The 25,655-nt window shown below is 67.8% G+C and overlaps 4 protein-coding genes across 6 annotated transcripts; 1 reads left to right on the forward strand and 3 right to left on the reverse strand.

Annotated features, from left to right (window-relative positions):
• Window positions 1–2,604: 2,604 nt before the first annotated feature.
• LOC148591559 (CUGBP Elav-like family member 3-A) lies at window positions 2,605–12,255 on the reverse strand. 3 transcript variants are annotated; one of them, XM_088537322.1, is made up of 12 exons: window positions 12,081–12,255; window positions 10,725–10,807; window positions 9,560–9,608; window positions 8,855–8,983; window positions 7,884–7,963; window positions 7,656–7,799; window positions 6,533–6,671; window positions 5,547–5,699; window positions 5,405–5,470; window positions 4,024–4,119; window positions 3,112–3,255; window positions 2,605–2,733 (listed from the first exon to the last, which is right to left on the reverse strand). In XM_088537322.1, the coding sequence occupies exons 1-12, from the start codon at window positions 12,223–12,225 to the stop codon at window positions 2,606–2,608; spliced, it is 1,356 nt and encodes a 451-aa protein (XP_088393448.1). In that variant the 5' UTR covers window positions 12,226–12,255; the 3' UTR covers window position 2,605. The 3 variants fall into 3 exon arrangements, with proteins under 3 accessions (XP_088393448.1, XP_088393446.1, XP_088393447.1); XM_088537321.1 differs by having other exon boundaries at window positions 2,633–2,733; window positions 3,112–3,214; window positions 12,081–12,243; XM_088537320.1 differs by lacking the exon at window positions 5,547–5,699 and having other exon boundaries at window positions 12,081–12,243.
• Window positions 12,256–14,391: 2,136 nt separating this feature from the next.
• On the forward strand, window positions 14,392–16,031 carry RIIAD1 (regulatory subunit of type II PKA R-subunit domain containing 1). The gene is made up of 4 exons (XM_088537324.1): window positions 14,392–14,442; window positions 15,294–15,370; window positions 15,675–15,721; window positions 15,925–16,031. The coding sequence occupies exons 1-4, from the start codon at window positions 14,392–14,394 to the stop codon at window positions 15,993–15,995; spliced, it is 246 nt and encodes an 81-aa protein (XP_088393450.1). The 3' UTR covers window positions 15,996–16,031.
• Window positions 16,032–16,482: 451 nt separating this feature from the next.
• MRPL9 (mitochondrial ribosomal protein L9) lies at window positions 16,483–19,821 on the reverse strand. The gene is made up of 7 exons (XM_088537352.1): window positions 19,701–19,821; window positions 19,261–19,455; window positions 18,898–19,022; window positions 18,163–18,213; window positions 17,623–17,724; window positions 17,061–17,144; window positions 16,483–16,614 (listed from the first exon to the last, which is right to left on the reverse strand). Exons 1-7 carry the CDS (start codon window positions 19,819–19,821, stop codon window positions 16,483–16,485), a joined length of 810 nt encoding a protein of 269 aa, XP_088393478.1.
• Window positions 19,822–20,972: 1,151 nt separating this feature from the next.
• On the reverse strand, window positions 20,973–24,488 carry TDRKH (tudor and KH domain containing). The gene is made up of 12 exons (XM_088537353.1): window positions 24,365–24,488; window positions 24,065–24,171; window positions 23,771–23,957; window positions 23,537–23,676; window positions 23,164–23,461; window positions 22,832–22,998; window positions 22,579–22,751; window positions 22,356–22,420; window positions 22,135–22,277; window positions 21,956–22,060; window positions 21,687–21,846; window positions 20,973–21,028 (listed from the first exon to the last, which is right to left on the reverse strand). Exons 1-12 carry the CDS (start codon window positions 24,486–24,488, stop codon window positions 20,973–20,975), a joined length of 1,725 nt encoding a protein of 574 aa, XP_088393479.1.
• Between the last annotated feature and the right edge of the window lie 1,167 nt (window positions 24,489–25,655).

Here is a 25,655-nt window from a genome sequence, read left to right on the forward strand (position 1 = left end):
TGCCATTTGTGAACGTCATGTTTTGGGAATTAAGCGAGTAGGGAAGCAGCCAGAAAAGCAGGGACCCCCCCGGGCTGTTGTGTCCCCTTTCCCCTGGAGTCCCGTGTTAAGACGGACTGTACTTATATTTTTTACAACCTGGTATGGAAGCATCATCCATTTGCACTGTTCAGACGTATGTATGTATGTAAAAAAAGCCCCCAAGAAGCTCTATATCCCAGTACCGTGCACGCCGATACGTATATATATTTCTTTTAAAGTTTTGGAGCGGTGGCAGTAGCTTTTTTTTAAGCTTGCGTTTCCACACGCGTCTGTCCTTCAGCCCCAGTGTCTTTCTATCTAAAAAAACTAACTTTAGAGAAAAAAAAGAGTAAAAAGAAAAAAAAAATAAGGGGGGGAAAGGGCAAAGCCCCAGTGCAGGGTGCTGCCCCTCTGGCTCCGGGACGGCTCTGTGGTTCCGAGCTCCCGGCTTCTCTTTTCCCTGGATTCCTTGGGGGTGTTGGAGGGGGTCAGGGAGGGGGTCACGGCCTCCGTGTCCGGCCGCTCCGGCGCTTGGAGCAGCGGGAAGGCCCTGCCGGCTCCCTCCGGAGCGGCCGCCCTGGCTCGTCCCTTCCCGGCGTCTCCGAGGGCCGCGGGGCTCCGAGGGCTCCTGCAGCCTCCGGACAGGCGGCGGCGGCGGCAGCGGCTCCGGCGGGATCGGGGCACATCCCGGCGGCCGGAATGGGCCAAGGAGGCGCCTCATCCCTGCAGCGAGAGCGCCCGTCCTCAGCAGGGACCCGCTCGGAGCAGGGACGCGGGTGACACCCCCCCCCGTGCACTTCTGTTTTTGGAGGGTTATTCCAAGCCTGGAAGCTCTCCCACCTCTGGGCCCTGCGCATCCCTGTTAACTTATATGCGGGAAACTTGGTGTTTTCATTGCGGTGTCTTGGTCGTTTTTTGGTTTTTTTTTTTTTCCATTTGCGAGTCAGAAATGTGAAGGAAAAGGGGGGAGGGAGGAAAAAAACCACCCGCAAAAGCTGCTCCCGCCCGGCCCCCCTGCCCAGCGCTGACCCCGCGGCTGCGCTGGGACGGCCCCTTAGTGTAATTAATTGTAACATAATTCTTTTAAATAAATGGATTTATTGATGAAACTGCACTTAAATTGCGGCTCCTTGGCCTCTGTCTGCGGGGGTTGGGCTGGGGGCCCCCGGACGCCTGGGCCCTCCCATGGGTGCTATTGTGGGGGTACCTGGGGGTCGCTCACAAACGCTTTAATGTCTCTTTTAGCCTTTTCGTTTTTTTTAACTTATTTTATTTAGACAGAAAAAAAAATAAAGGAGGAAAAAAAAATCAAAAAAAGTTAAATTATCCAAAGTAACCGCAATAAATAGCAAATAAGTTAAGCGGCGGCGCCCGAACGGCGGACACCGACTCCCGGGGGCCCGCGCCCCCCCCGCCCCGCTCCCCCCACCCCGGATCCCCCCCCCGAAACCAAAGAGCAGGTACCAAATCCCCCCGGACGGGGCGGGAGAAGGAGGAGGAGGAGGAGGAGGAGGAGGAGGAGGCGGCGGGAGGAAGGGCCGGGCGCCTCGGGGGGGGGGGGTATTTACAGCGGGAGCAGCGCGGTGTAAACGGGGGGGCCCGGGGGCCAGGGGTGCAACTCCTGGCCAGTCGGCCCGGCCCGGCCCGGCCCGGCCTCGCGCGGCGCCGGCGGCTCCGGGATGGGGGGAAGCGGGTGGCAGTGTGAGACGGGGCCCCCCCGCGGGGCCCCCCCGGGCTTGGAGCCGGTTTTGGTCCTGTTTGCTGAGAAAAAAAAAAAAAAAGCTCCAAGGAGGAGGGTCCCCCCCCGGGGAGGCCAGGACCCGGGGCGGGGGGTGGGGGCAGGTGTCCCCCCCCCAGGGCAGACCAGGGTGCTGGGGGGGGGCGGGTCCCCTCCCCATCGCCGATGCCGTGGGGAGCCCGAGGCCCCCCCAGTCCTGCTGGCAGGGGGGGTGTCCGGGGGGTCCCGGTCCATCCTCAGCAGGGGGATCCCGGTCCATCCTGGGTGGGGGCAGGTCCCGGTTCCGTCCTGGTCCATCCTGGATGGGGGGGCTGGGAGGGGGTCCCGGTCCATCCTGGATGGGGAGGGGTCCCGGTTCCGTCCTGGTCCATCCTGGATAGGGGGGTTGAGAGGAGGTCCCGGTCCATCCTGGATGGGGAGGGGTCCCGAGTCCGTCCTGGTCCATCCTGGATGGGGGTGGGTCCCGGTTCCATCCTGGTCCATCCTGGATGGGGGTTTGGGAGGGGGTCCCGGTCCATCCTGGATGGGGAGGGGTCCTGGTTCCATCCTGGTCCATCCTGGATGGGGAGGGGTCCCGAGTCTGTCCTGGTCCATCCTGGATGGGGGGGGTTGGAAGGGGGTCCCGGTCCATCCTGGGGGTGGGGGGGTCCCGGTTCCATCCTGGTCCATCCTGGATAGGGTTGGGAGGGGGTCCCGGTCCATCCTTCCTGAGCGTGTGGGGTCTGTGCCCCCCCCCCCCCCGGCAGGATCGAGCCCCCCCCTTCCAGCTTCTGCTGCGGCACCTCCAGCCCTGGCAGGGGGAGGGACAGGGGGACATTAGGAGGTGGCGGGGGGGGGGGTCTCACCTCAGTACGGCCGGTTGGCGTCTTTCGGTCTCTTGAGCTGCACTTTGAGGCGCTTCATGCCGATCTGGAAGCCGTTCATGGCCTGGATGGCGGCCTGGGCGCTCGCCGGGTTGTCAAAGCTCACGAAGCCTGTGGGGACGTGGGGGACACGTGTGGGCGCCCGGGGACACCGGTGTCCCCAGAATGGGCATGGCCCCAATTGGGATGTCCTCGCAGAGAGGGGTCTCATGTCCCTGGTTATGGGATCTCTGAATGTGGTGGCCCTGTGTCCCCTGGCCATGGGGTCACCCTGCTCCTGGATGTGGCATCCCAGGACCTGGTGTCCCCTGCTGTGGGGACACTGTCCCCCAATGTGTGTGTGTGGGGGGGGGGCAGTTCCCAGGTCCCGGTGTCCCCGTGTCACCCAGCGCGGGGTGTCCCCGTGCCCCTCGCACAGGGTCTCTGAGTGCCCCAGGGTTGGGCCCTGGTGTCCCCACGTCCCCGCTGTGTGCGCGGGGTGTCCCCTACCGAAGCACTTGCTCTGGTTGGTGGCCCGGTCCACGAAGACCTTGGCGGAGATGACGTTGCCGAAGGGCAGGAACATCTGGAGGATCTCGGTGTCTGCGAACTCCTGGGGCAGGTGGTAGATGAAGATGTTACAGCCCTCGGGGCCTGCGGAGGGAGGGGGGCGTCAGCGTGGGCACGTGGGGGGGGGGAACCCCCAAACAGGAGCAAACCCCTCCCCCCAGGGACACCCCAAAACCAGGACCCCCTGCCATAGGGCACCCCCCCAGACCAGCCCCCCCCCCATAGGGCAACCCCCAAACCAGGACCCCCCCCATAGGGCACCCCCCCCCGACCAGCCCCCTCCATAGGGCACCCCCCCAGACCCCCCCCCCATAGGGCACTCCCCAAACCAGGTTCCCCCCCCCATAGGGCACCCCCCAGACCAGCCCCCCCCCGCCCATAGGGCACTCCCCAAACCAGGTTTCCCCCCCCATAGGGCACCCCCCCAAACCAGGACCCCCTCCCATAGGGCACCCCCCCAAACCAGGTTCCCCCCCCCCATAGGGCACCCCCCAAACCAGGACCCCCCTCCCATAGGGCACCACCCAGACCAGCCCTCCCATAGGGCACCCCAAGGCTCTCCCATTATGGGGCGGCTCCATGGACACCCCCCCCATACGCCCCCCCGCCCCAAACAAAACCCTTGGAGCACCCCCCCCCCCCCCAGACACCCCCCTAATTCAGAGCCCCCCCCATAGGGCCCATCCAGACCCCTATGGGGCTCCTGACCCCCCCTCCACCATGGAGCTCCCCCCCCCCGACCCCAGCCATAGGAAGCCACCAAATCCAGACCCTGCTGCTGCCCCCCCCCAAGACCACCCCAGCCCCCCCCCCCCGCCATGGGGCGCCCCACAGGGTCCCCCCCCCCCAAACCTTCGCGCTGCTGCTGCTGGGGGGGCGGCTGGGCCAGCAGGGGCGGGGGCTGGGCGAAGGCCGGGCTCACGAGCCCGTAGGCCGCGGGGTAGGCGGCTGCGGGGGGGGGACACGTCACTGCCCGGCCCAAAACACCGGCAACCCCCCCCGAATGGTCCCTGCACCCCCCCGACCGGCACGCGGTGCTGCCGCTGTCCCCCTGGCACGTAACACCCCCCCATGCAGTGCAATAATGCAATGCAATAATGCAATGCAATAATGCAATATCCCCCATGTAATGCAATAATGCAGCGCCCTCCCATGCAATGAACTGCCCCATGTAATAATGCAATGCCGCCCCATGCAATGCAATAATGCAATGCAATAATGCAATGCCCCCCCACACAATGCAATGCCCCACGCAATGCAATAACATGATACCTCCCATGCAATGCCCCCCCATACAACACAATAATGCAATGCCATGCCCCATGCAATAATGCAAATGCCTCCATGCAATGCAATAACACAATACCTCCCATACAACACAACAAAGCAATGCCCCCCATGCAACGCAATAATGCAATGCAATGCCCCATGCAATAATCCAAATGCCCCCATGCAATGCAATAATGCAATGCAATAATGCAATGCAACAATGCAATACCCGTCATGTAATGCAATAATGCAATGCCCCCCCACACAATGCAATGCCCCATGCGATAATGCAATGCCCCCATGCAATAACACAATACCTCCCATGCAATGCCCCCCATACAACACAATAATGCAATGCCATGCCCCATGCAATAATGCAAATGCCCCCATGCAACACAATAATGCAATGCCCCATGCAATAATGCAATGCCCCCATGCAATGTGATAAGACAATGCCCCCCCATGCAATGCAATAATGAAATGCCCACAATGCAAGGCCCCATGCAATAATGCAAATGCTCCCAATGCAACACAATAATGCAATGCCATACCCCATGCAATAATGCAATGCCCCCATGCAATGCAATAACACAATACCTCCCATACAACACAACAATGCAATGCCCCTCATGCAATGCAATAATGAAATGCCCCACCATGCAACGCAATAATGAAATGCCTGTAATGCAATGCCCCATGCAATAATGCAAATGCCCGCATGCAATGCCCCCCATGCAATGCAATAATGCAATGCTCCATGCAATAATGCAACGCCCCTCTGCATGCAATCCTCCCCCTCCAGTGTCACACTGAGCTCCCAGTGTCACCCAATGCCTTGCAATGAATGACCCCCCCTCCAAGGCTCCCCAGCACGGTGCAACACCCCCCGCCACCAGCATCCCCCAATGACAACGACCCCCCCAAAATACCATGCACTAACCCCCCCGGTGCCCCCCGTGCCCACCTGTGTAGTGCTGCATCCCCGCGTACGCCTGCTGCAGCGGGTCCACGGGCGCCGCGGGGCTCTGGGCTGCGGGCAGAGGGCACAGAGGGGGTGTCAGGGCGCGGGGGGCGGCGCGGGGCGGCGCGGGGGCGCCGGGGGGCACCTGGGTACGGGTGGACGCCGTTGGCGTAGATGGCGGCGTCGGCGGCGGGCGGCCCCGGCGGCTGCGCGGGCACCGGGCTGTAGCCATTGACGCCGAGCGGGGCGGGCAGCGCGGGCACCGGCGTGGCGGCCATGGCGGGCGGCGTGCTGGTCCCTGCACGGACGGACAGCGGCCCCAGGGCACGCGCGGCCCTCGCGGGCCCTCCCCGGTGCCACCACCGCGTCCCCAGCCCTGCCGGGCCCTGTCCCGGTGCCACCACCCTGTCCCGGTGCCACCACCGCGTCCCCAGCCCTGCTGGGCCCTGTCCCGGTGCCACCCATGTCCCCAGCCCTGCCAGGCCCTGTCCCGGTGCCACCACCCTGTCCCGGTGCCACCACCGTGTCCCCAGCCCTGCCGGGCCCTGTCCCGGTGCCACCCATGTCCCCAGCCCTGCCGGGCCCTGTCCCGGTGCCACCACCCTGTCCCGGTGCCACCACCATGTCCCCAGCCCTGCTGGGCCCTGTCCCAATGTCACCCATGTCCCCAGCCCTGTCGGGCCCTCCCCCAGTGTCACCTGTGTCCCCAGCCCTCCCGGGCCCTCCCCTGGTGCCACTCATGTCCCCAGCCCTGCTGGGGCCCTGTACCGGTGCCACCACCATGTCCCCAGCCCTGCCAGGCCCTCCCTAGTGCCACTCGTGTCCCCAGCCCTGCTGAGCCCTCCCCAGTGCCACCACCGTGTCCCCAGGCCTTGCTGACCTCCGTCCTCCCAGTGCCACCCGTGTCCCCAGCCCTGGTGGCCTCCTGCCCACAGTGCCACCCATGTCCCCAACCCCAATGTCCCTCCTCTCGATGGTCCCTGCTCTGAAGGCTCCCAGCCCCACTGGTCCCAGCCCTGTCCTAGGCGGCCTCCTCCTCCAGTGCCCCCTCCATGTCCCCCAGGGCCACCCCCCACCTTGTCCCTGGTGTCCCCCGCCCCTCGGTGCCACCCGTTCCCCATTGCCACCTACCTGAGGAGGGGGGCAGGGGGGTGGCGATGATCCCGTTGGGGTTGACCGTGCCCATGTGCTGCATCTGGACGGCCATGGTGGCCATGGGGCTGAGGTAGGCCGAGTGGGCGGCCACCAGGGCCGCCTGCTGCTGCATCAGCTGCGGGGACAGGGGGACAGCGCTGGCCCCGGGTCCCCCCCGGGCACTGACATCCCCCCCGGCACCGTGTCCCCCGACCAGGACCCGCCGCCCCGTCCCACGGAGCCGTTGTCACCCTGTGCCCATCCCACGAGCTCCGGGGTCCGTCCCCATCCCGGCCCACGGCACCCGTCGCCCCTGGCCCCCCGGGAACCCACCCGGGATCCCGCCATTCCCGGCCCGTCCCGGCCTCCAGCCCCGCTCTGCGCCCCGTGAGCGCCCTGTGGCCAAACCCCACCACGGGTGCTGCCCCCCACCCATGGGTGCTGTTCCCCCTCCAACGGGTGCTGCTCCCCCCATGGATGCCCCCCCACTTCCATGGATGCCCCCCCCCACCCATGGGTGCCCCCCCCACCCATGGGTGCTGTCCCCCCTCCAATGGGTGCTGCCCCCCCATGGCTGCCCCCCCACTTCCATGGATGCCCCCACCATGGGGTCTCCCCCACCATGGATCCCCCCCCCCCCCCAAAGAAGCCCACCCCATGGGTGCCCCCCACCATGGGTGCCCCCCCCCCGCCATGGGTGCTGACCCTCATGGGTGCCACCCCCCCTCCATGGGTGCCCCCCCCACATTGATGTTGCCCCCCCCCTCCATGGCTGCTCCCCTCCATGGGTGCTGCCCCCACCATGGCTGCCCCCCCCCACTTCCATGGGTGCCCCCACCATGGGTGCTCCCTTCCAATGGCTGCTCCCCCGCCATGGATGCTCCCCCATGGGTGCCCCCCTCATGGATGCCCCCCCCCCGCCATGGATGCTCCCCCCCATGGATGCCCCTTCCATGGGTGCCCCCCCCCCACCTCCATGGGTGCCCCCACCATGGGTGCTCCCTTCCAATGGCTGCTCCCCCCCCATGGATGCTCCCCCGCCATGGATGCTCGCCCATGGATGCCCCCCACCCCTCCATGGGTGCCCCCCACCCCTCCATGGGCGCCCCCATCCCCGTACCGCCTGCGTGTAGGCGCTGTAGGCGCCGAACTGGAGCGCGATGGGGCTGAACATGCCCAGCTGGCTGGCGACCTGCTGCATCCGCCGCAGGCCCCGCTCCTTCTCCGTGTCCGCGAACTTCACCACGAGGCTGGACGAGGCGCCCTGCCCGGGGTGGGGGGTGTCACCGGGGGGGTGGGATGGACCCTCCTCCCCCTCCCGCTCCCGGACGCCTGGGCCCCGGCTCACGGGCAGCGTGCGGCTCCCGTGCAGGGCGGCGATGGCGGCCTGGGCCTCCGCGTGGCTCTGGAACTTGACGAAGGCGCAGCCTGGGGGGGATGCGGGGTCAGCTCCCCCGGACACCAGCCACGGACACCCCCAAACACGGACACCCCCAAACACGGACACCCCCAACCACGGACACCCCTGACCATGGAGACCACCCCCAACCACGGACAGCCCCAGCCATGGACACCCCCGACCACGGACATCCCCGACCATGGAGACCCCCAGCCATGGACACCCCCGACCATGGACACCCCCAAACACGGACACCCCTGACCATGGAGACCACCCCCAACCACGGACAGCCCCAGCCATGGACACCCCCGACCACGGACATCCCCGACCATGGAGACCACCCCCTCACCCCCGGCTCCCATCAACCACGGACACCCCTGGCCACGGACACCCCTGACCATGGACACCCCCAACCATGGCCACCCCCAACCCCCCCCATCAACCACAGACACCCCTGATCATGGCCACCCCCAGCCACGACCACCCCCCCGACCATGGACACCCCCCAACCATGGACACCCCTGACCACAGACCACCCCCAGCCACAGACACCCTCCCTGCCCCAAACACGGATTCTCCCCTCCAACCATGGATCCCTCCAACCATGGATCCCTCCAAACACGGATTTCCCCCCCAAACCAAGGACACCCTCCTCCACCCACGGGCCCCTTCCCAACCACAGACCCCCCCCCCCACCATCTTTCACCCCGACATCCCATGGGATGGGCCTGGGACCTCCCTGCAGGGCGCCCCGTTCCTTCTCCCAGCCCTATGGAGCCCCCCCACACACCCTTAATGCCCCCCACTCCCCCCAATGGAGACTTTACCCTCATCCCTGCCCCACAGGACCCCCCCCCCAATGTCATCCCCCCGCTCCATGACAGCCCCCCCCGCTGTCCCCGTCACCCGCCCGGGGCCACCTTTGCTGGTGCCGTCGGGCCCGCGCAGCACCGTGCACTCGTCGATGGTGCCGAAGGGCTCGAACATCTTGCGCACGTCCTCGTCCGCCTGCTGCTTGCTCAGCATCCCCACGAAGAGCTTGCGGTCCTCTGGGGACGGGGACATGGGGCAGGGGCGTCCCGGGGCCCTCGGGGACACCCCGGGCACTGCGATGGGGCAGGGGCCTCATCCCGGGGTAGGGGGTGAGGTGGGGACACTGTCACCACGGGGACATGGATGGGGACGTTGTGCCAGGTTGGGTCCCAGCTCTGGGGACAGGAACAGGGATGAGGACACAGTGCCACCATAGGGACGTGGCCCCAGGGATAGGGATGGGGACAGCAGGCCACCCTGGGGACATGGATGGGGACACTATGCCAGCCTGGGGACACAGATGGTGACATTGTGCCGGGCCAGGTGCCAGGGATAGGGATGGCGACGGGGACTTCTCACCACCCTGGGGACATGGATGGGGACTCTGTGCCACCCTGGGGACATTGTGCCAGGCCAGGCCCTGCATGCGGGATGGAGCTGGGGCACCCCGAGGGCTGGACCCACCTTGGGGAGGAACCAGTGGGATGGGGACAGGGACTGGGGCCAGGGAGGCCCTTTGGGGGCGGTTTGGGGACACGGGGACGGGCACGCGGGGTCCCGAGGGCGGGCGGGAGCTCTGGGGGCAGCGGTACCTCCTCGGCTCTCACTGTCCGCCGGCTTCACCTGGATGGGCCGGTTCATCTGGGGGCAGGAACCGCGGCGGGGCGGGGGGGACACGTGGGACGTGGGACAGGGCCAGGCCGGGCCCAGGTGTCCGGGAGCCCCTCCCCCCCCCCAGACACACACTGGGGACCCAGGCACCCCCCCCAGGCACCCCCCCGCCATCCCTGTACCCCGAGATGCCCTGTCACCATGGCAACCCTGCATCCTGTTACCACAGCAACGGGCACCGCGGCAACTGCCAGCGGCGGGGGGGGGCGGGTCTGGGGGGAGGGCAACCCCAAAGGTCCCGCTAATGAACCACAGTGTTAATTAAGGTATGGGGCGGGGGGGGGGACACAATGTGCCCTTACCCCCTGCCCCCCGCCCCCGTAACCCCCTGGAGGCCGCGGGGAGGGGGAGAAGAAGGGCGCAGATGCCCGGTAACCACGGCAACGGCCGAACACGCTCCATGGCAACCACCTACTCATCCCCAATTTACCCACCGCGTTGCCGGGCAACGGCGCTGACATCATCAGCGCTCGCGATAAACAATGACGGGGCTGCGGGGGGGGAGGGGGAGGCGGAGGAGGCGACGCGGGGGTCCCCAACCTCCCCCCCCCCCCCATCCCGACGTGTCCTCCCTGCCCCCCCCCCGGCCCGGGCTCACCCCGCCCCCCCCCCCCCCCCCCGCTGCAGAAAGCGAAGGTTCCCCCTCCCCCCCCCGCCCCAGCTGGCGCTGCCCCCCCCCCGGGGGGGGGGTTAATCCCCCTAATCCCCCCGGCCGTCGCGGGGGGGCCCAGGCGATGCCCCCCCCCCCCCCGGGCAGCTGTCGGGGCGGCGCCCGCGCTAATTCCACCCCCCTCACAAATCCAATCCCCCCCCTCGGGATTTACAGCCCCCAAATCCCCGGATTATCCCGGCCAAGCCAAATCCTCCCCCACTCCGCGCTGAGCCCGTCGAGCTGCTCTGTGCCGCGGCGAGGGGTGGGGGGGGCCACAACGGCGACCCCAGGTGGCCCCGGCATCCCCGGACGCCTGGGCCCCTCCATCCCCCCCTTTGTTGGCACCAGGGGCCTCCTGAGCGGGTCCTGAGCGCTCGCCGCCCCCCCCCGCCACCCCATGCCCACGTCCCCGTGTCCCCCCCGGCCCCACTCACCCCCGGGAGGGTTTTCTGCTCGTGCAGGGCGCTCTGCGCCTTCAGGGCCGACTCACGGGCGCAGTAGGTCAGGAAGGCGCATCCTGGGGGGGGACACGGCGGGGGGGGCACAGCGGGGAAACCGAGGTTGGGCCAGGAGGGAGGGGGCCCAGGCGTCCGGGAGCTGCCGGTGCCTCTTTGTGCGATGCCGGCGCCCGTCCCCGTGGCCTCAGGGCTCCCCGGGTACAGCCGGGGGGGGGTGGGAGGGGTAGGGACACCCTGAGGCCTGGCCTAACCCGGGGGGAGGCGGGATGTCACCTCCTTGGACCCTCTGCCACTGCCGAAAACACCCGGTCGTCACTGCTGCACACCCTTCCCAGCCATGATACAGCCATCACCATCCACACCCCACCACCAACGCACAGCCCTACATCGCACAGCCCCACTGCACACCCCCAACGCCACCGCATACCCCGCTGCCTTGGCACAGCTTGCTCACAGCCGTCGCACACCCCTACCAACCACCACACACCCCACTACCAGCACACACCCCTACCAACCACCACACGTCCTGCAGCCTGCACACCCCACATAGCCATCACACCCCTTCCAGCCACACACCCGCCGCCGCCTGTACACCGCGCTGTGGCGTCACCCCTGCCCAGCCACCGCACAGCACCTCCATCTCCTACCACCCACAGCTGTCACAGCCGCTGCCCACACCCGTCACACAAAACCGCAAAACAACACCCACACAACAGCCCGCACTGGCACAGCCGCTCATGGCCATCACCCACGCTGTGCACGGCACCCACACAACTGGTCATCTCCCTCACAACACCCTTACACAACACCCGCATGCAACACCCCACTGCCATGCACAACACCCACTACCCACAGCCTTCACCCCTGCAACAGCAGCTCTGTCACACCTGGCTGCACAACCACCGCCCACCCCTAGTACACCCCATGGCACGCAACACCCCACCAGGGCTGAACCCAGGCCTGGGGCTGTGCCCAGTCCTCAGGCCTGGTGCTGTACGTGGGGCTGTACGTGACACCCAGGGCTGTGCCCAGTGTGTGGGGCTGTACTGGGGGCTCTGATGAGTGCCCAGGGCCATAGGTGGGGCTGGCACCGTCCGTGCGGCTGTGCCTGGGGCCCGCGGCTGTACCGCAGCTGTGTACGTGGGGCTGTGCCCAGCGGCGGTGCGCAGGCTGTACCCAGGGCTACGCGATTGTGCAGGCTGTACCCAGGGCTGCTCCCGACGGCAATGGCGGTGAACGGGCTGTACCCAGGGCCGTGCCGCTGCACGGGGGCCGCAGCAGGCGCCGGGGGCTGAGCCGGCCGGCGACGCGCGGGGCTGTGCGCGGCTGTACCTTTGTGCATGCCGGTGTACTTGTCCTTGATGACGGTGAGCTCGTAGATCTTGCCGAACTGCTCGAAGATGGGCTTGAGGTCCTTCTCGTCCAGGTGCCGCGGGATCTGCCCCACGAAGAGTTTGATGGCGTCGGGCTCCTTCATGGGGGCGCCGGGGGGCGCCGGGGGGGGCCCCGCCGCGCTGCCGGCGCCGCCGCTGCCGCCGGGACGCGGAGCCGGGGGCGGGGGGCCGGGCGCCGGTGGCGGCCCCGCCGCGCCGCACACAAAGGACGAGGCGGCCCCGGGGCTCGGCGCGGCTCGGGGCGCGGCGGGGCGGGGGCAGCTCTGCCCGGGGGGCGGCGCCGCCGCCGGCCGCGTCCCGCCGCTCCCGCCGGGGCTCCGCCGCCTCCCTCGCCCGCCGCCGCCGCCGGCTCGTCCGCAGCGCGGACCCCCCCCCGCCTCCCGCGCCGCCCCCGCTGCCCCGGGCCGGCCCCGCTCAGCGGCCGCCCGGCCCCATGGCGGCTCCCGGGCACCCAGAGAGGAGCCGCCGCCGCCGCCGCCGCCGCCGCCGCCGCCGCCGCCGCCGCCGCTGCCGCCTCGGCGCCGGCACCGGGGAGTAGGGCCGAGCGCGGCTCGCAGCGAGCGCCGCTTGCCCGGCCGGTCCCGCCCGCCGCCCGCCCCGCCCCACCCCCGCCCGGCCGGTGATGTCAGAGCCGCCACCGGCACCGGGAACCGGCACCGGGAACCGGCACCGGGAACCGGCACCGGGAACAGGGGACCAGCACCGCCCCGCGCTCCGGGCCTCCCTATTCCCCCCTCCGCCTCCGGGTTCCCCTGTACCGGAGCCGGGGATGCTGTCATTTGTGTGTGTGTGCGTGTGTGTGTGTGTGTGTGTGTGTGTGTGTGCACACGCACAGGGTGTGAGCGCGCACACAGGCCTGTGAGCGTTCGCGTGTGCACACAGGGGCGCGCGTGTGCGTGGGGGGGGGGGTGCGCACCCGCACACGAGGGCTGCGTGTGCTCCGGCTCCGTGTATGTGTGTGTGTGTGTGTGTGTGTGTGCAAGGGTTGTGCACTCCTGTGTGCGCACACAGGCAGACGGAGGCTGTACATATAACGTGTGTGTGCAGGGGTTGTGCACTCCTGTGTGCGCACACAGGCGGACGGGGGCTGTACATGTAACGTGTGTGTGCGCACAGGCAGCTCTGCGGGGCCGGGTTGCGCCGAGTCCCGGTGTCGCCGCCGATGCCGGTGTCGCCGCGCGGCCCGGGCCGGGCGGGGGGGGCGGTCGCTGTCCCTGGTGCTGAGGCCGCCGCGGAGCCGCCGGCACCGGCGCTGCGGCCGCGCGGGGCGGGGGGGCCACGGCGGAGGGGGCCACGGGCAGCCCACGGGGACACGCGGGGACACGGGCCGCGCCCGCACGTGCGGGCACAGGCGCACGCGGGGAACAGGCGGAGGCGGGGACAGGGGCCACACGGACACACAGGGCCGGACACGTGTGGGAGCGCACAGGCAGCGCCGCACACCCGCGCACTCGCACACACACGCGGAACGGTCACGTGGCACACGCACACACGGGCACGCACAGGCACACACACACAGTCCCACCTGCACACACAGTCACACGCACTTGCACACAGTCACACACGCACTCTCACACACATAGTCTCTCTCACACACGCACACCCCCCCAGCCTCCCTCACACAGGCACACACACCCTCTCACACACATGGTCCCTCTCTCTCACAGTCACACAGAGTCTTACACACACAGCCACACTCATAGTAATACACACAGTGACACACAGTCTCACACAGTCACACCCATAACAACACACAGTCTCACACACACACACACAGCGCAACACAGCCACGCACACACACAGTCACACACACACACTCACGCAGTCACACACACAAGCACACAGTCGCACGTAGTCACGCACAGTCACACACTCACGCTCTCACACACAATCACACGTACTGTCACGCTCAGTCACACATACACGCTCACACAATCACACGCACGGTCACTCACACAGTCACACACACACACTCACGCAGTCACACACACAAGCACACAGTCGCACGTAGTCACGCACAGTCACACACTCACGCTCTCGCACACAATCACACGTACAGTCACGCTCAGTCACACATACACGCTCACACACAATCACACGCACGGTCACGCACACAGTCACACGCGCTCTCGCACGCACAGACACTCACACTCACACTCACACCCCCGCACTCACACTCGCCCCCCCGCCCCCGCCGCACTCCCGCCCCCCCGCCCCGTTGCCATGGCGACGCCCGCGGCGCAGCCAAGATGGCGGCGCGGCCGCAGCAGCAGCGTGGGCGTCCGGCCCCGCCCCGCCCGGTCCGGGAGGGGGGCGGGGGACACCGGGGGGCACCGGGGGGTACCGGGGACGCGGTGGGGGGGGGGGGGGGGGCAAAGGAGGCGGTGTGCGCTCACACACACACACACAACACCCAGCATGCGGGGGTACATACACCACCGCGCTCACACAAACAACACCCAGTGGGGGTACATACACCCCCAGGATTCACGCACACACACACACACACACACTACACCCAGCATGCGGGGGTACATACACCACCGCGCTCACACAAACAACACCCAGTGAGGGTACATACACCCCCAGGATTCACACACACACACACACACTACACCCAGCATGCGGGGGTACATACACCACCGCGCTCACACAAACAACACCCAGTGAGGGTACATACACCCCCAGGATTCACACACACACACACTACACCCAGCATGCGGGGGTACATACACCACCGCGCTCACACAAACAACACCCAGTGGGGGTACATACACCCCCAGGATTCTCTCTCACACACACACACACACACTACACCCAGCATGCAGGGGTACATACACCCCCAAGATTCACACATACACACACAACACCCAGTGGGGGTACATACATCCCCAGGATTCACACACACTACACCCAGCATGTGGGGGTACATACACCCACAGGATTCTCTCTCACACACACAGAGGTGCACACACCTGGGGAGCTGCACAGCCGGGGACACACACCCATCACCCAGCTGCACACCCGCACAGACGCACACCCACAAGCTGTACATCCAGCGGGGCCTGGGGGGGTGGTGACAACCCTGCGCCCTCGGGGGTGTGTGGAACCCGCTGAGGTGACACCCAGCTCTGTCTTTTTTGCCCTACAGTCTGACTGCCGCCTGGCCAGCGAGAGGTACCTGCGATCACAGCCAGCAGTGCGACTGTTGCTGGAGGGTTTTCTCAGGTAGGTCACCCACTGTGCGGGACAGGGCAACAGCTCTCCCGCACACTCCCCCCACACAGCAGTTAAGGTGTTTCCCCCCTCGGTCCTCCTTGGCTGTGAGGGGGTACCCCGCTCCCCGCTTGTTCCACCTTGGTTTGGGGCCCGTTTCCCAGTGCTGGGGTGACGGAGCAAAGTGCTGTTGTTGCGTGGAACTGAATGGAACGCTGTCAGAAACCAACTGCACCGGGGGTTGTTGATTCCCTGTGCACAAGGCCAGTTCCCTGATTCTGCCCCAATTTCCCAGCTTGTTTTTTGCTCTTTCCAGAGAGGTGATGTTGAAGAGACCCGACAACACCCTGGAGTTTGCAGCAGGTGAGGGGGGGCTGTTATTTAGATGAAACACCTGGGCGAAGACCGACTGTCCCTCCTCACACCTGGAGGGGACAGCAGGGCTGCCGGTCACCCGCGCTGCGGGGGTCCTTTTTCCATGAGGGCAGTTACAGTGACGGGGAGCAGCCGGATGGAGCTTTCCGGCGCACGAGAGGCTCCTCTCTCATCCCTTTCCTTCATTTCAGAGTATTTCACCGATCCGGAGCTGCCTGGAAAGATCCAGAAACAACTGGAAAAACTGGAGCAGAGGGATTAGGGGAGAAGCACTGTCTGGAAGAGGGTCATGAATGCACAGGGGTTTCCACTTCTCCAAGTTGGGGTGGTGCTCACCTAATAACAGTCGGCAATGCCTGAAGGTGTCTGAGTGTCTTTTGGGGCGACTGTTCACCCCCAGCCCCGTGTGACAGGACTCCCACCCTCCATGGTGTCACAGCCCCGCGGCGCTGGTTGCCACAACCGTCCCTCGATGGGGGTGTCCCCAGCGCCCGGACAGGGGGCAGCCCCGTCCGCGCTCCGGCTGCCACTCCGTGCTCCGAGTCACACCGAGACGTTTATTTGGCGCGGTGCGGCGCGGTGTGCGCACAACCAGGCGGCCTGCAGCCGCCTGCGAGCTCCTGGCGAGTCCCTGTCCGTTGCGGGGGTACAACCCCCTCCTCCAGCGCCGGGCAGGACGGGAACAGGCAGCGGGCGCCGCGGAGACGCGGCTGTTGGGCCACGCGCGGGCCGGCGGCTCCGGGTGTTGCTCACAGCAGCTGCTCCTTCCTGGCTGCCAGCTCGGCCTCCTGCAGGGCCAGCCAGCGCTTGTAGCGCTTGGTCTTGGGCCGCATGAACTGCACCACCGACATGGGCACGCGGACGGTCTCCAGCCCGTTGACCTGCGGCGCGCGGGGAGGGACGCTCAGCGCCGGGGCAGGACGCTGCTCCGCGGCCCCTCGGGACCCCCGGGAGGAGGGCACCCCCCTGCGTGCGGGGGTATCTCCTTGGCTGACGAGTCTCCCTAAAACAGCGGCTAAGGGGAGACACCGGGAGCCCCCGAGCCCCTTCCCGAGCGCCTCCTGCCCACCCTGCTCCCTCCTCTGCTCCGGCTCCAAAAAAGCAGCGGAGCGAATTCAACGGGAGCCCCCGTAAACGAGCCCGGCGGCGCTGACACCGTTTCGGAGCTCTGTGCGGCGGCTTCCGCGCCGGCCGCGCTCCCTCGGGGGGTCGGGAAGGACAAAGGATGAACGGAAGCGCGCGGGGAGCCGCGCTCGCAGCTTATCTAGGTCACGGGGGGCTCTCGCGGAGCCGCGGAGGGGGCGGAGGTGCCGGGGGCTCCACTCACCGTCACGTCGCACCAGTACTCGCCCCACCTCGTGATGGGCTCCTCGGGCAGCTTCAGCACGTGGGGCGGCACGAACACCCCCAGCTGCGGAACAAGCCCAAGTGAACCGACGGCTACGACGCGGAGGAACGGGGTAGGCGGGAGCTGCGAATACCCCAAGGGTGACGGGAGCGGAGGGAACGCGGAAAAGGGGACGTACGGAGCCAATCTCGGCCGCGCGGGACGGGCAGCAGCCGGGCTCAGAGACGCCGGCCAGGCCCGCGCGACTCCTGACTTGTAACGCGGCAGGGATGGAAGGAGGAGACGCGGCCCCCGCTCCCGATTTATCATCTCCTTTTCTTAATCCCTTAAGTTCTTAAATCTCCGCTGAGCCGCTCGCCGCAGCCCAGCGCAGAGCTTGGAGGAGGCTGAGGGACCGCGGCGGCCGAGTGAAACCCGGCCCCAGACCCGTTAACAGGAGCCCGAACCCGTCCCCAGGGGCCACCAGGAGCGAATCCCGCGGCTCCGCTCCCAACCGGAGCCCCAGCCCAGCACCCCGAGGGCGCGCGGCGGCAACACGAACGTTTTTGAAGAAGTGCCGGGCCACGATCTCGGGGTTCAGCTCCCACTTGACGTTGTTCTTCATGCCGACCTCCAGGCGGCAGCTCCGGAGGAAGCGGACGGTCTGCGGCGACGCGACAGGGAGCGCGGGGTGAGGAAGGGCAGGGACGGCGCTCCGACCGGAGCGAGTGACCGGCGCGACTGGAGCCCCGCCAGCAAAACCGGGCGGGCTGTTTTCTGTGTCAAACCGACTCCCCGTTGTGCACTACCGGCTGAGGCTACAGGCGCAGCCACCCGACCGACCCCCCCGCGGCCTCCTCCCGCGCTGCCGTGGGCCTCGCCGTTTATTTAAGGGCACTTTGGGAGGGCAGAGCCACGCTCGTCTCCCCGGCTCTTGCGGATCCGGCTTTGCAGGTCAGAAAAGTGCCGGGGAGAAGCACAGGGAGCTGCAGCTGGAGGGAGAGGGTTCCCGGCGCCTTGCTGGGAGCCAGGGGGTTTCTGGCTGTGCTTTTTGGGACTTACGGATTTCTCGGGAACAACTTTGGATGGGCTCCTTTCTCACCTTTTCGCCGCTCTGCGTTTGGATTGCCGCCAGCTTCCCCTCCTGGCGCAGCTACAAGAAACGGGAGCGAGGAGAAAAATGAAGCGACGGCTTCGCAAGGCACCATCCTCGCCGGCTGCCCAGGAGGGCCGCGGCGCCGGAAAAGCTCCAGAAGGGTCGGTTTGCTCAAGAGCAAATTCAGCAACTGCCACTGCAAACCCCCCCGCGTTAGTCCCGGCTCCGCAAAGAGTTTCATTAGTGACACGAGCTCATCGGGCTGTGGCTGGCGCGGACGGTCCAGGTGTCTCCTGAGCGTCACCTCAAGGGCAGGACGTGACTCGTCCCGCGATCCCCACGGGGACTTTCTGAACGGTTTCCTACCCGTTGCCTTTCTAATAATTCCTGCCATTCCTACATGTCGCCTGTCAGGGCAGCGTGAAGGCAGGGAGCAAATCGGGCCCAGGAAACACGAACGTGGTGGAAGAGGCGGCCACAAAACGCTACGAAGCTCCGACGCGCCGCAAACACCCCAGCTGCGCTCGGAACACGGCGGCTGTTTCGTTTTGAGGCTGCACGGCCCCAAAGATTCGCTGAATTTGCCCCAAAATCTCGAGATCCAACACGACCCCCTGATGCCTTAAGACAAAGCGAAGGTTGAAGCCTCTGCGCCGGTTCCAGCGGGAGCCTCTCGCGGTGCTGGGCAAAGGCCACGCGCGGCTCGTGCCGAGAGCCCCTCCCCGCCAGGAACCCGCTCACCTTCTTCTCCTCCTCAAACATCTTCTTGTTCTCGGGCGATGCGTAAACAGCCAACCCTTGAGGCAGGAGCTTGTTGCGGCCCAGGGCCTTCTTCACGAAGACGACGTCTCCCCGGCTCCCCAAATCTGCGCGGGAGACACCGGGAGATGAGGACGAGCCGGGGCGAGCGAGGCGCGTCCTGCACGGCGGGCGGCAAATCCCAGCTGGATTCCCAGGGATTCTGCCCAAGGAAGCGGTGACATCCCCTCTCCCGCGGCACGAGGGGGTCGAGACAGGCGGAGCGGGGCAGAAACAGGTTCAACGTCCATCCGCGGAGCCGGCCGCGCTCTGCCGCGGAAGGAAGGGGGTCTCGGGGGCACCTACTCTCCACCGACCGCGTGAGGATCAGCTCCAGCTCCTTCTTGGGCAGGTGCTTGGTGTCCTCCACCAGGCGGTAGATGCGGTGGCGCCGGGGGTGCAAACGGGGCTCCCGGCCCTCCTTGCTCAGCGGCACCTGCCACCACCGCTCCACGACCACCGTGGGCTGCGGCGGACGGGGCCGTGAGCGGCGGACGGGGCCTCGGAGCGGAGCCGCCGCCCCGAACCCTCCCCGTTCCTCGGGTATCGCCCCGACCTCCCCCACGTTCCTCCGACACCCCCGGTGCCCCCGTGCGGCCGCTGCTGCAAACACCCCCGCGACCCTCACCCTGCCCCGCCGCCCCAAACACCTCCCGCGACCCGGGACCCCCGGCCCGGGCCCCAAACGCTCCCTCCGCCCGAAGCGCCGCAAGGGGGGGCCCAAACGTGCCCCAGCCCCCCCGGACCCGCCGGGTCCCCCCGCCCGTTCCCGTTCCCGTTGCCCTCCCGTAGCCGCCGCCCGGGGCGCACCCGGCCCTGGCCCAGGCTCAGGGCCCGCCGCGCCCCCACGGCCGCCAGGCCCAACATGGCGGCCCCCGCCGCGCCGCCGCCAAGGACCCCGGCGGGGCTGCCCGCCGCGCGCCTGCGCAGACACCGCCCGCCCCGCCCCCCGGGCTGCCCGCCGCGCGCCTGCGCAGAGCGCCCCCACAGCCCCGTCACCAAATCGCGCACTTTTTCACCCAAAAGCAGCTTTATCCCCCCTCGCCCCCACACAAACCGCCAGCACCTCTGTCTGCCCCCAGAGTACCCTAATTCCACCCCCAATCCCGCTGCTGTTTCTGCCCCCAAACTAGCCCAATTCACCCCAAAATGGGGCCTTGTAGCCCCCGCAATCCCAGGCCCCATTCCCAAATCCTCCCTGGAAGGAGCGCGGCTGCTTGTGGAATAACGTGGAGGGGGCTCCAAGCCCCGCTCCAGCACGGCCCCCACGCTCCAAAACGCTCAACTTTATTGAATCCAGAAACAGGGGCTCTGCCCGCACCCCGAAACCAGCCTGGGGTAAGAAAAATAAATTAAAAAGAAAAGAAAAAACAGCAAAACCGCAACTGAACAGAGGCAACAGCCCCACAGAGAATCACGCCCGTGACCACAACCTCCCTCGGGGAACACACAGCAGCAGCAACACCTCGACCGCGGCGGTAGCGCCCGGGGCCCCGGCTTTGGCCCCTGTGGTTTCCTGCTGGGAACAGGCGAGAAGGAGCCGGGTTGATCCCGGGGCTCCAGGGCGGAGACGTCGCTTCGTTCCCGGGAGGGGCCGCTCCGAACGTGGGGAATGCGAGCGAAGCGGTTGAGAGGTCAACGCTGCCCTGGAAACCTTGGGAAGTCTAAACGGCCCCGGGCTCCTTTCCAAGGGCTTTCCATGCTCCGGCCGGAGTCCTGGCTTTTATAAAGCTGCGACTGGTTCCGTTTCCAAAATCCCCGTGCCCGGGGAGAGGCTGAAGGGGAAAAGGTGCCCGATTCTGCAGAGAAGCGTCGAGGGCAGAGCCAACATGTCCCGCTCGTCCTTGTCCTCCGCGGGCTGGGGACAAAGCAGGACACGGGGACGCGTTGGCCCCGAGGGAGCACATGGCACTTTCCATCCCTCCCTTCTGCCTGAATTGTCCCTTTTCCAGCCCTGACAACCCGGGGACAGCCCCGCACGTCGTCCCGCTCACCCGGCGCCTCCCGGTGCTGCGGCGTCACGGGGAGCCGGTCGCCGCCACCACGTTGTCACCGCCGCCGGACACGGGGTCACCTGCGCAGGGAGAGGGGGGTCAGAGCCGCAACGAGGGGACGCGGCGGGAGCAACGGAGAGCGGAGACGGCTCCAAGGTGCAAAGCAACCGCTTGGTGCTGGAATTAAGTCATTAACGGAAGGGCGCAGGGCTCGGATCCGGCACCCGCAGTGACGCCGTGCCCGAGCGGCCTTCATGCTCTGCCCTCCTCCTCCTCCTCCTCCCTGGCTGGGGAGGGGGCAGCCACCGGGGGCTGCTGTAAAAGCCGGAGGAGTCGGAGCCGGTGCCGCAAAGACGGAATCGGAGAATGAGGAGCAGCTCCGTAGGGCGCCGGGCTGGAGCCCCCGTCCCCAGGCAGCCACCCTGGCTGGAGGCTCCTGCCTTCACCCTCCTCCTCCTCGCTGGCCCTTAGGAAAAGGGCTGGGACCCTCCGCATCTCCCACCATCTACGGACCTCAGACTCCTCTAAGGAGGACCAGGAATCTGCGGCGGAGAGGACGAAGCCACCGCCAGCAGCCGCGGCGAGCAGGTGCCGCCGGAGCAGCCGGCTCTCCCTTCCCAACCATCAGCCCTGCTGGGGCGGGATTAGCAGACGGGATGCGGGAGAAAAGGGTCGGAGGCAACGTGCGCCGGAGCGGGGGCACCCAGGCCCCTCCTGCCGCCCCTTCTCGGGCCGGACCCTCCGTGCCGAGGGCCGCGGAGCCGACGGGATCCGGGCTGTGCCGGCCGGAGGCGGCGCTCACCCGGAAGGCTGACGCAGGCCGGGGGCGGCGGCGGCTCCTCGGGGCTTTTCTGGGGCTCCGATGAGAGACTCCCGGGGAGAGCCCCGCGACGTCGTCCTGGAGGGAGGAAAAGGCGGGTGAAGGCGGGTGAAGGGACCTTCCCGGTGTTGGAATTCCATAGGGAAGAGCCCTCCCGCATGCCGCCGCGGGCCGGGCGCGCACTCACCGGCGTCTCCGCCGCGTGGACGTCCCCGGCGGCCGCCTCCGGGTGCTCGCGGGGTGCCCAGGCCGCGTAGCCCAAGCGCACGAGCTCGGCGCCCACGTCCAGGCCCTGCGCGGGAGGGAGACGGTGCCGGGAGCTGCGGCGCCGGGCGGCGCGAGGGACCCGGCCCGGCCCGCGCTCACCTCCCCGTCGCGCAGGGACACGCGCGGCCACGTGTGCGGCCCGGCCTGGCCGTAGCTGGACACGGTGGCCAGCAGGGGCTTCCAGGCGGCGCAGTGCGAGAGCCGGTCGAACTCGTCCAGCGCCGCCTCCTCCCACTCGGCCCCTGCGGGAGCGGCCGCTCAGCGATCCCGGTACCGGGAACGGGGATGGAGCGGGGTGGGGGATCCTCCTCCGCACTCACCGGCGGGCACAATCCCAGCCAGGCCGCACTCGATGGCCTGGAAGGGCAGGCTCAAGAAGTCGGTCCTGGCGGGGAGGAAAAAGCGACAGTGACGATGCCACCCTGGGCACGGCGAGGAGGAGCCGCTCGGCCCCGCTCCCTTCCCGACTGCTCCAGAACCACCCAATTCCCTCGGCTCTTCCCTGCAGCGCCGACCGCGCCGGGGGGCTGCGCGGCCGCTCACCGCAGGGCCCGCAGCGCCTCCCGCGGCGCCTCCCCGTTGTCCCCGAAATCCACGTAGTACAGATCCAGGTTGCCGTTCTCCAGGGTGCCCAGGACGCGCGCGCGGTACCAGGCGCTGCCGTCCACGTAGGGAGCAGCCACGATGTCGCCCGTTTGCACCGTCGCCAGCTCTGCCTGTTGGGACGGGCGGGAGGGACGGAGTCGCATCCCGAGGGAAGGCGCGAGGGCCGCGGGGGACAGGGACGGGGTCTCACCGCGCGGCCGCTGCCCTCGTAGAACTGCGACATGTCGCTGGTCAGCTTGTCCAGCTGCAGGCTGCGCCCGCCCACCAGCTGGATCCAGAAGTGGTTGGGATTTTCCGCGGCCGAGACGTAGACCTCGAGCTGCTCGTCCGCGGGGAAGCCGAAATCGGGGCTGGCAGCTGCGGGAGAGACCTCGGGCTGGCCCCAACCCCTCCCCAGGCCCTAGGCGCCATTTGCAGAGCCTTAAATGAGCCTCACACTTTGCCAGGCCCCAAGGGGCTGCTGCAGCTACAGCCTCCGCCACGAGCTCTGTCACACGTGGGGACAACGGCGACACTTCTTACCCTCAAACTCGGCCATGGCAGAATCAGGCCTTGCGGCTGGTTCCTCTGGGGACTTGTGCTCAGCCCTCAGCTCCAGGGTGTCCTCAAAGAAGGCCCCGTCCAGGAGCGAGTCCCCATCCCAGCAGGCGCCTCCGTCCCCGGCTCCGCGCTCGGGAACGCCGTCGGGAAGCGCCGCCTCGGGCTCTGCCGCCTCCCTCCTCGTGCCCAGGGGCTGCTTGCGCTGGCACCGCATGGACGTCGACTGCGCCAGCTCCCTGCGGAACGTCTCGTCCTCCATGAGCTTCTCCACGATGAGTTTCTTTGGAGGGGAACGAGGAGCGTTTGGCCGGGCCCGTCCCAAAGCAGCGGCGCCGGGGGGGACCGCACCGCTCACCTTGGCGGCCGCCACCTCCTTGCGCGTCCCCGAGAGCTGGATGAGGCGCGTGGGGGCCGCGCTGGCGCCGGCCTCGCGCTCGCAGGTCACCTTGGCCCCCGAGCTGCGGCAAATGGCCCGCACGGTCTCGCCCCCGCGGCCTGCGGGGGGACAGCAGGGGACGGGGTCCTCCCTCCGCGCCGGGAGGGGACGCGGACCCCGTCCCCGGGAGCTGCCCCGGGCCCCGCGCGGTACCGATGATCCTGCCGACGGCGCGCTGCGGCACGCGGAGCTGCTCCGCCGCGGGCGCGTTCTCCGCCACGATGTGCTGGATGGCGGCCTTGGCGCGGCACACCTGGCCCGGGGCGCCCGCGATGATGAGCGCCTGCTCCTCGCTGTCCTCCGCCTCCACGTCGATGTGGGCGCCCGTCTCCCTGCGCAGCTGCGGGCGCAGGGCACGGCCTCGGCTCCGCGCTCCCCTCTCCCGTTGGGGACCGCAGCGGCTCCGGAGCCCACGCGGGGGACAAAACCCCCTCCGGTGACACCTGCCTGCTTGATGGTGGCTCCCTTCCGCCCGATGATGGATTTCACGGCCGCGCGGGGCACTTTCATCTTGATTTCCAGGTCCTCCTCGCCCAGGAACGGGAGCCGCTCTTCTGCGCGCGAAAACCGGCGCTCACCGAGCGTCCCCAGCGCCGTCCCCCGCACCGGGGAGCCGGGAACCCCCCCGGAGCGGGTGACACCACCCAACACCCGTCCCATCGCCGGGACGGCCCCCGGGGGCTCCGTGTCAGCTCCGCGCGCCGCAGGGGCGTCTCGGAGCGCCCGCGGCCGCGCGGGGACACCTACCGCGGCGCTCGCGGCAGCGGCGGTACAGGATGTAGAGGACGGCGGCGCCGGCCGGGATGCCCAGCAGCAGCGCGACCTTCTGCAGCGCCGTGAGGCTGCTCCCGGCGGGCGCCTCCGGCCGCATCGTCCCCAAGGCCTGGAGGGGACGACCCCAGCCGGGAACCCTCTGCCCCCGCCGGACCACGCGGGGCCCCCAGCTCCCTTCCCGCTACCCCCCGTTCCGTTCCCAGCTCTCCTGGTCCCTTCCCGGTGCTCCCTGATCCCTTCCCGGCTCTCCCAGTGCTCCTCATTCCCTTCCCGGCTCTCCCAGTGTCCTTCCCTGTGTCCCCCATTCCCTTCCCAGCTCTTCCAGTTCTCTTCCCAGCTCTCCCAGCTCTCCCATTCCCTTCCCAGCTCTCCCGGCCCCTTCCCGACCCTCTCCCGGCTCTCCTGGTTTTCCCGTTCCTTTCCCGGCCCCTTCCCGGCTCTCCCGCTGCCCCTCATTCCCTTCCCCTTCCCCTCCCCTCCCGGTCCCTTCCCGGCTCTCCCGGTCCCTTCCCGGCTCTCCCGGCCCCTTCCCGGCTCTCCCAGTGTCCTTCCCTGTGTCCCCCATTCCCTTCCCAGCTCTCCCAGTTCCCCTCCCGGCTCTCCTGTTCCCTTCCTGGCTCTCCCGCTGCCCCTCATTCCCTTCCCGGCTTTCCCGGTTCTCCCGTTCCCTTCCCGGTTCTCCCGTTCCCTTCCCGGCTCTCCCGGCCCCTTCCCGACCCTCTCCCGGCTCTCCTGGTTTTCCCGTTCCTTTCCCGGAACTTTCCCGGCTCTCTCGTTCCCTTCCCGGCTCTCCCGCTGCCCCTCGTTCCCTTCCCCTTCCCTTCCCCTCCCCTCCCCTTCCCTTCCCGGCTCTCTCGTTCCCTTCCCGGCTCTCCCGGTCCCTTCCCGGCTCTCCCGCTGCCCCTCGTTCCCTTCCCGTTCCCCTCCCGGCCCTTTCCCGGCTCTCCGCTGCCCCTCGTTCCCGTTCCCGTTCCCTTCCCCTTCCCCTTCCCCTCCCCGGCTCTCCCGGCCCCTTCCCGGCTCTCCCGCTGCCCCTCGTTCCCTTCCCCTTCCCTTCCCTTCCCTTCCCTTCCCTTCCCCTCCCCTCCCGTTCCCTTCCCGGCTCTCCCGGTCTCCCCGCACCTGCCGCCCCGCTCTCCTCACGCGCCCGCCACCACCCCAAGCCCCACCCCCTCTGCCCTCCCTCCAATCATAACCCACCCGCCTCCCCGCCGCACCAATCACCACCGGCGGGGCGGTGACCAATCCCCGACAGCCGCCCACG

The sequence above is a fragment of the Tinamus guttatus genome, unplaced genomic scaffold (assembly GCF_059628265.1).
Source record: "Tinamus guttatus ecotype Peru unplaced genomic scaffold, ASM5962826v1 Tinamus_guttatus_pri_ptg000744l, whole genome shotgun sequence".
Lineage (NCBI taxonomy): Eukaryota > Metazoa > Chordata > Aves > Tinamiformes > Tinamidae > Tinamus > Tinamus guttatus.

What these genes read in the sequence shown, in the direction of transcription:
- LOC148591559 (XM_088537322.1), bottom strand. Translation starts at nt 12,225, where the DNA reads ATGAAGGAGCCCGACGCCATCAAACTCTTCGTGGGGCAGATCCCGCGG. An exon ending in GCCCGACGGCACCAGCAAAG is followed by an intron (nt 7,964 to 8,854) that starts GTGGCCCCGGGC and finishes CATCCCCCCCAG; the next exon opens with GCTGCGCCTTCGTCAAGTTC. An exon ending in CAACCAGAGCAAGTGCTTCG is followed by an intron (nt 2,734 to 3,111) that starts GTAGGGGACACC and finishes ACGTCCCCACAG; the next exon opens with GCTTCGTGAGCTTTGACAAC.
- RIIAD1 (XM_088537324.1), top strand. Translation starts at nt 14,392, where the DNA reads ATGGCGGCGCGGCCGCAGCAGCAGCGTGGGCGTCCGGCCCCGCCCCGC. An exon ending in GTCCGGCCCCGCCCCGCCCG is followed by an intron (nt 14,443 to 15,293) that starts GTCCGGGAGGGG and finishes TTTGCCCTACAG; the next exon opens with TCTGACTGCCGCCTGGCCAG. An exon ending in TTGCTGGAGGGTTTTCTCAG is followed by an intron (nt 15,371 to 15,674) that starts GTAGGTCACCCA and finishes TGCTCTTTCCAG; the next exon opens with AGAGGTGATGTTGAAGAGAC.
- MRPL9 (XM_088537352.1), bottom strand. Translation starts at nt 19,821, where the DNA reads ATGTTGGGCCTGGCGGCCGTGGGGGCGCGGCGGGCCCTGAGCCTGGGC. An exon ending in CGGGCGGGGGGACCCGGCGG is followed by an intron (nt 19,456 to 19,700) that starts GTCCGGGGGGGC and finishes CTCCGCTCCGAG; the next exon opens with GCCCCGTCCGCCGCTCACGG. An exon ending in AGTACTGGTGCGACGTGACG is followed by an intron (nt 16,615 to 17,060) that starts GTGAGTGGAGCC and finishes CGCGCGCCGCAG; the next exon opens with GTCAACGGGCTGGAGACCGT.
- TDRKH (XM_088537353.1), bottom strand. Translation starts at nt 24,488, where the DNA reads ATGCGGCCGGAGGCGCCCGCCGGGAGCAGCCTCACGGCGCTGCAGAAG. An exon ending in TGCCATGGCCGAGTTTGAGG is followed by an intron (nt 22,999 to 23,163) that starts GTAAGAAGTGTC and finishes TCTCTCCCGCAG; the next exon opens with CTGCCAGCCCCGATTTCGGC. An exon ending in CGCGGCCCTCGGCACGGAGG is followed by an intron (nt 21,029 to 21,686) that starts GTCCGGCCCGAG and finishes CTCCCTGCGCAG; the next exon opens with GTGACCCCGTGTCCGGCGGC.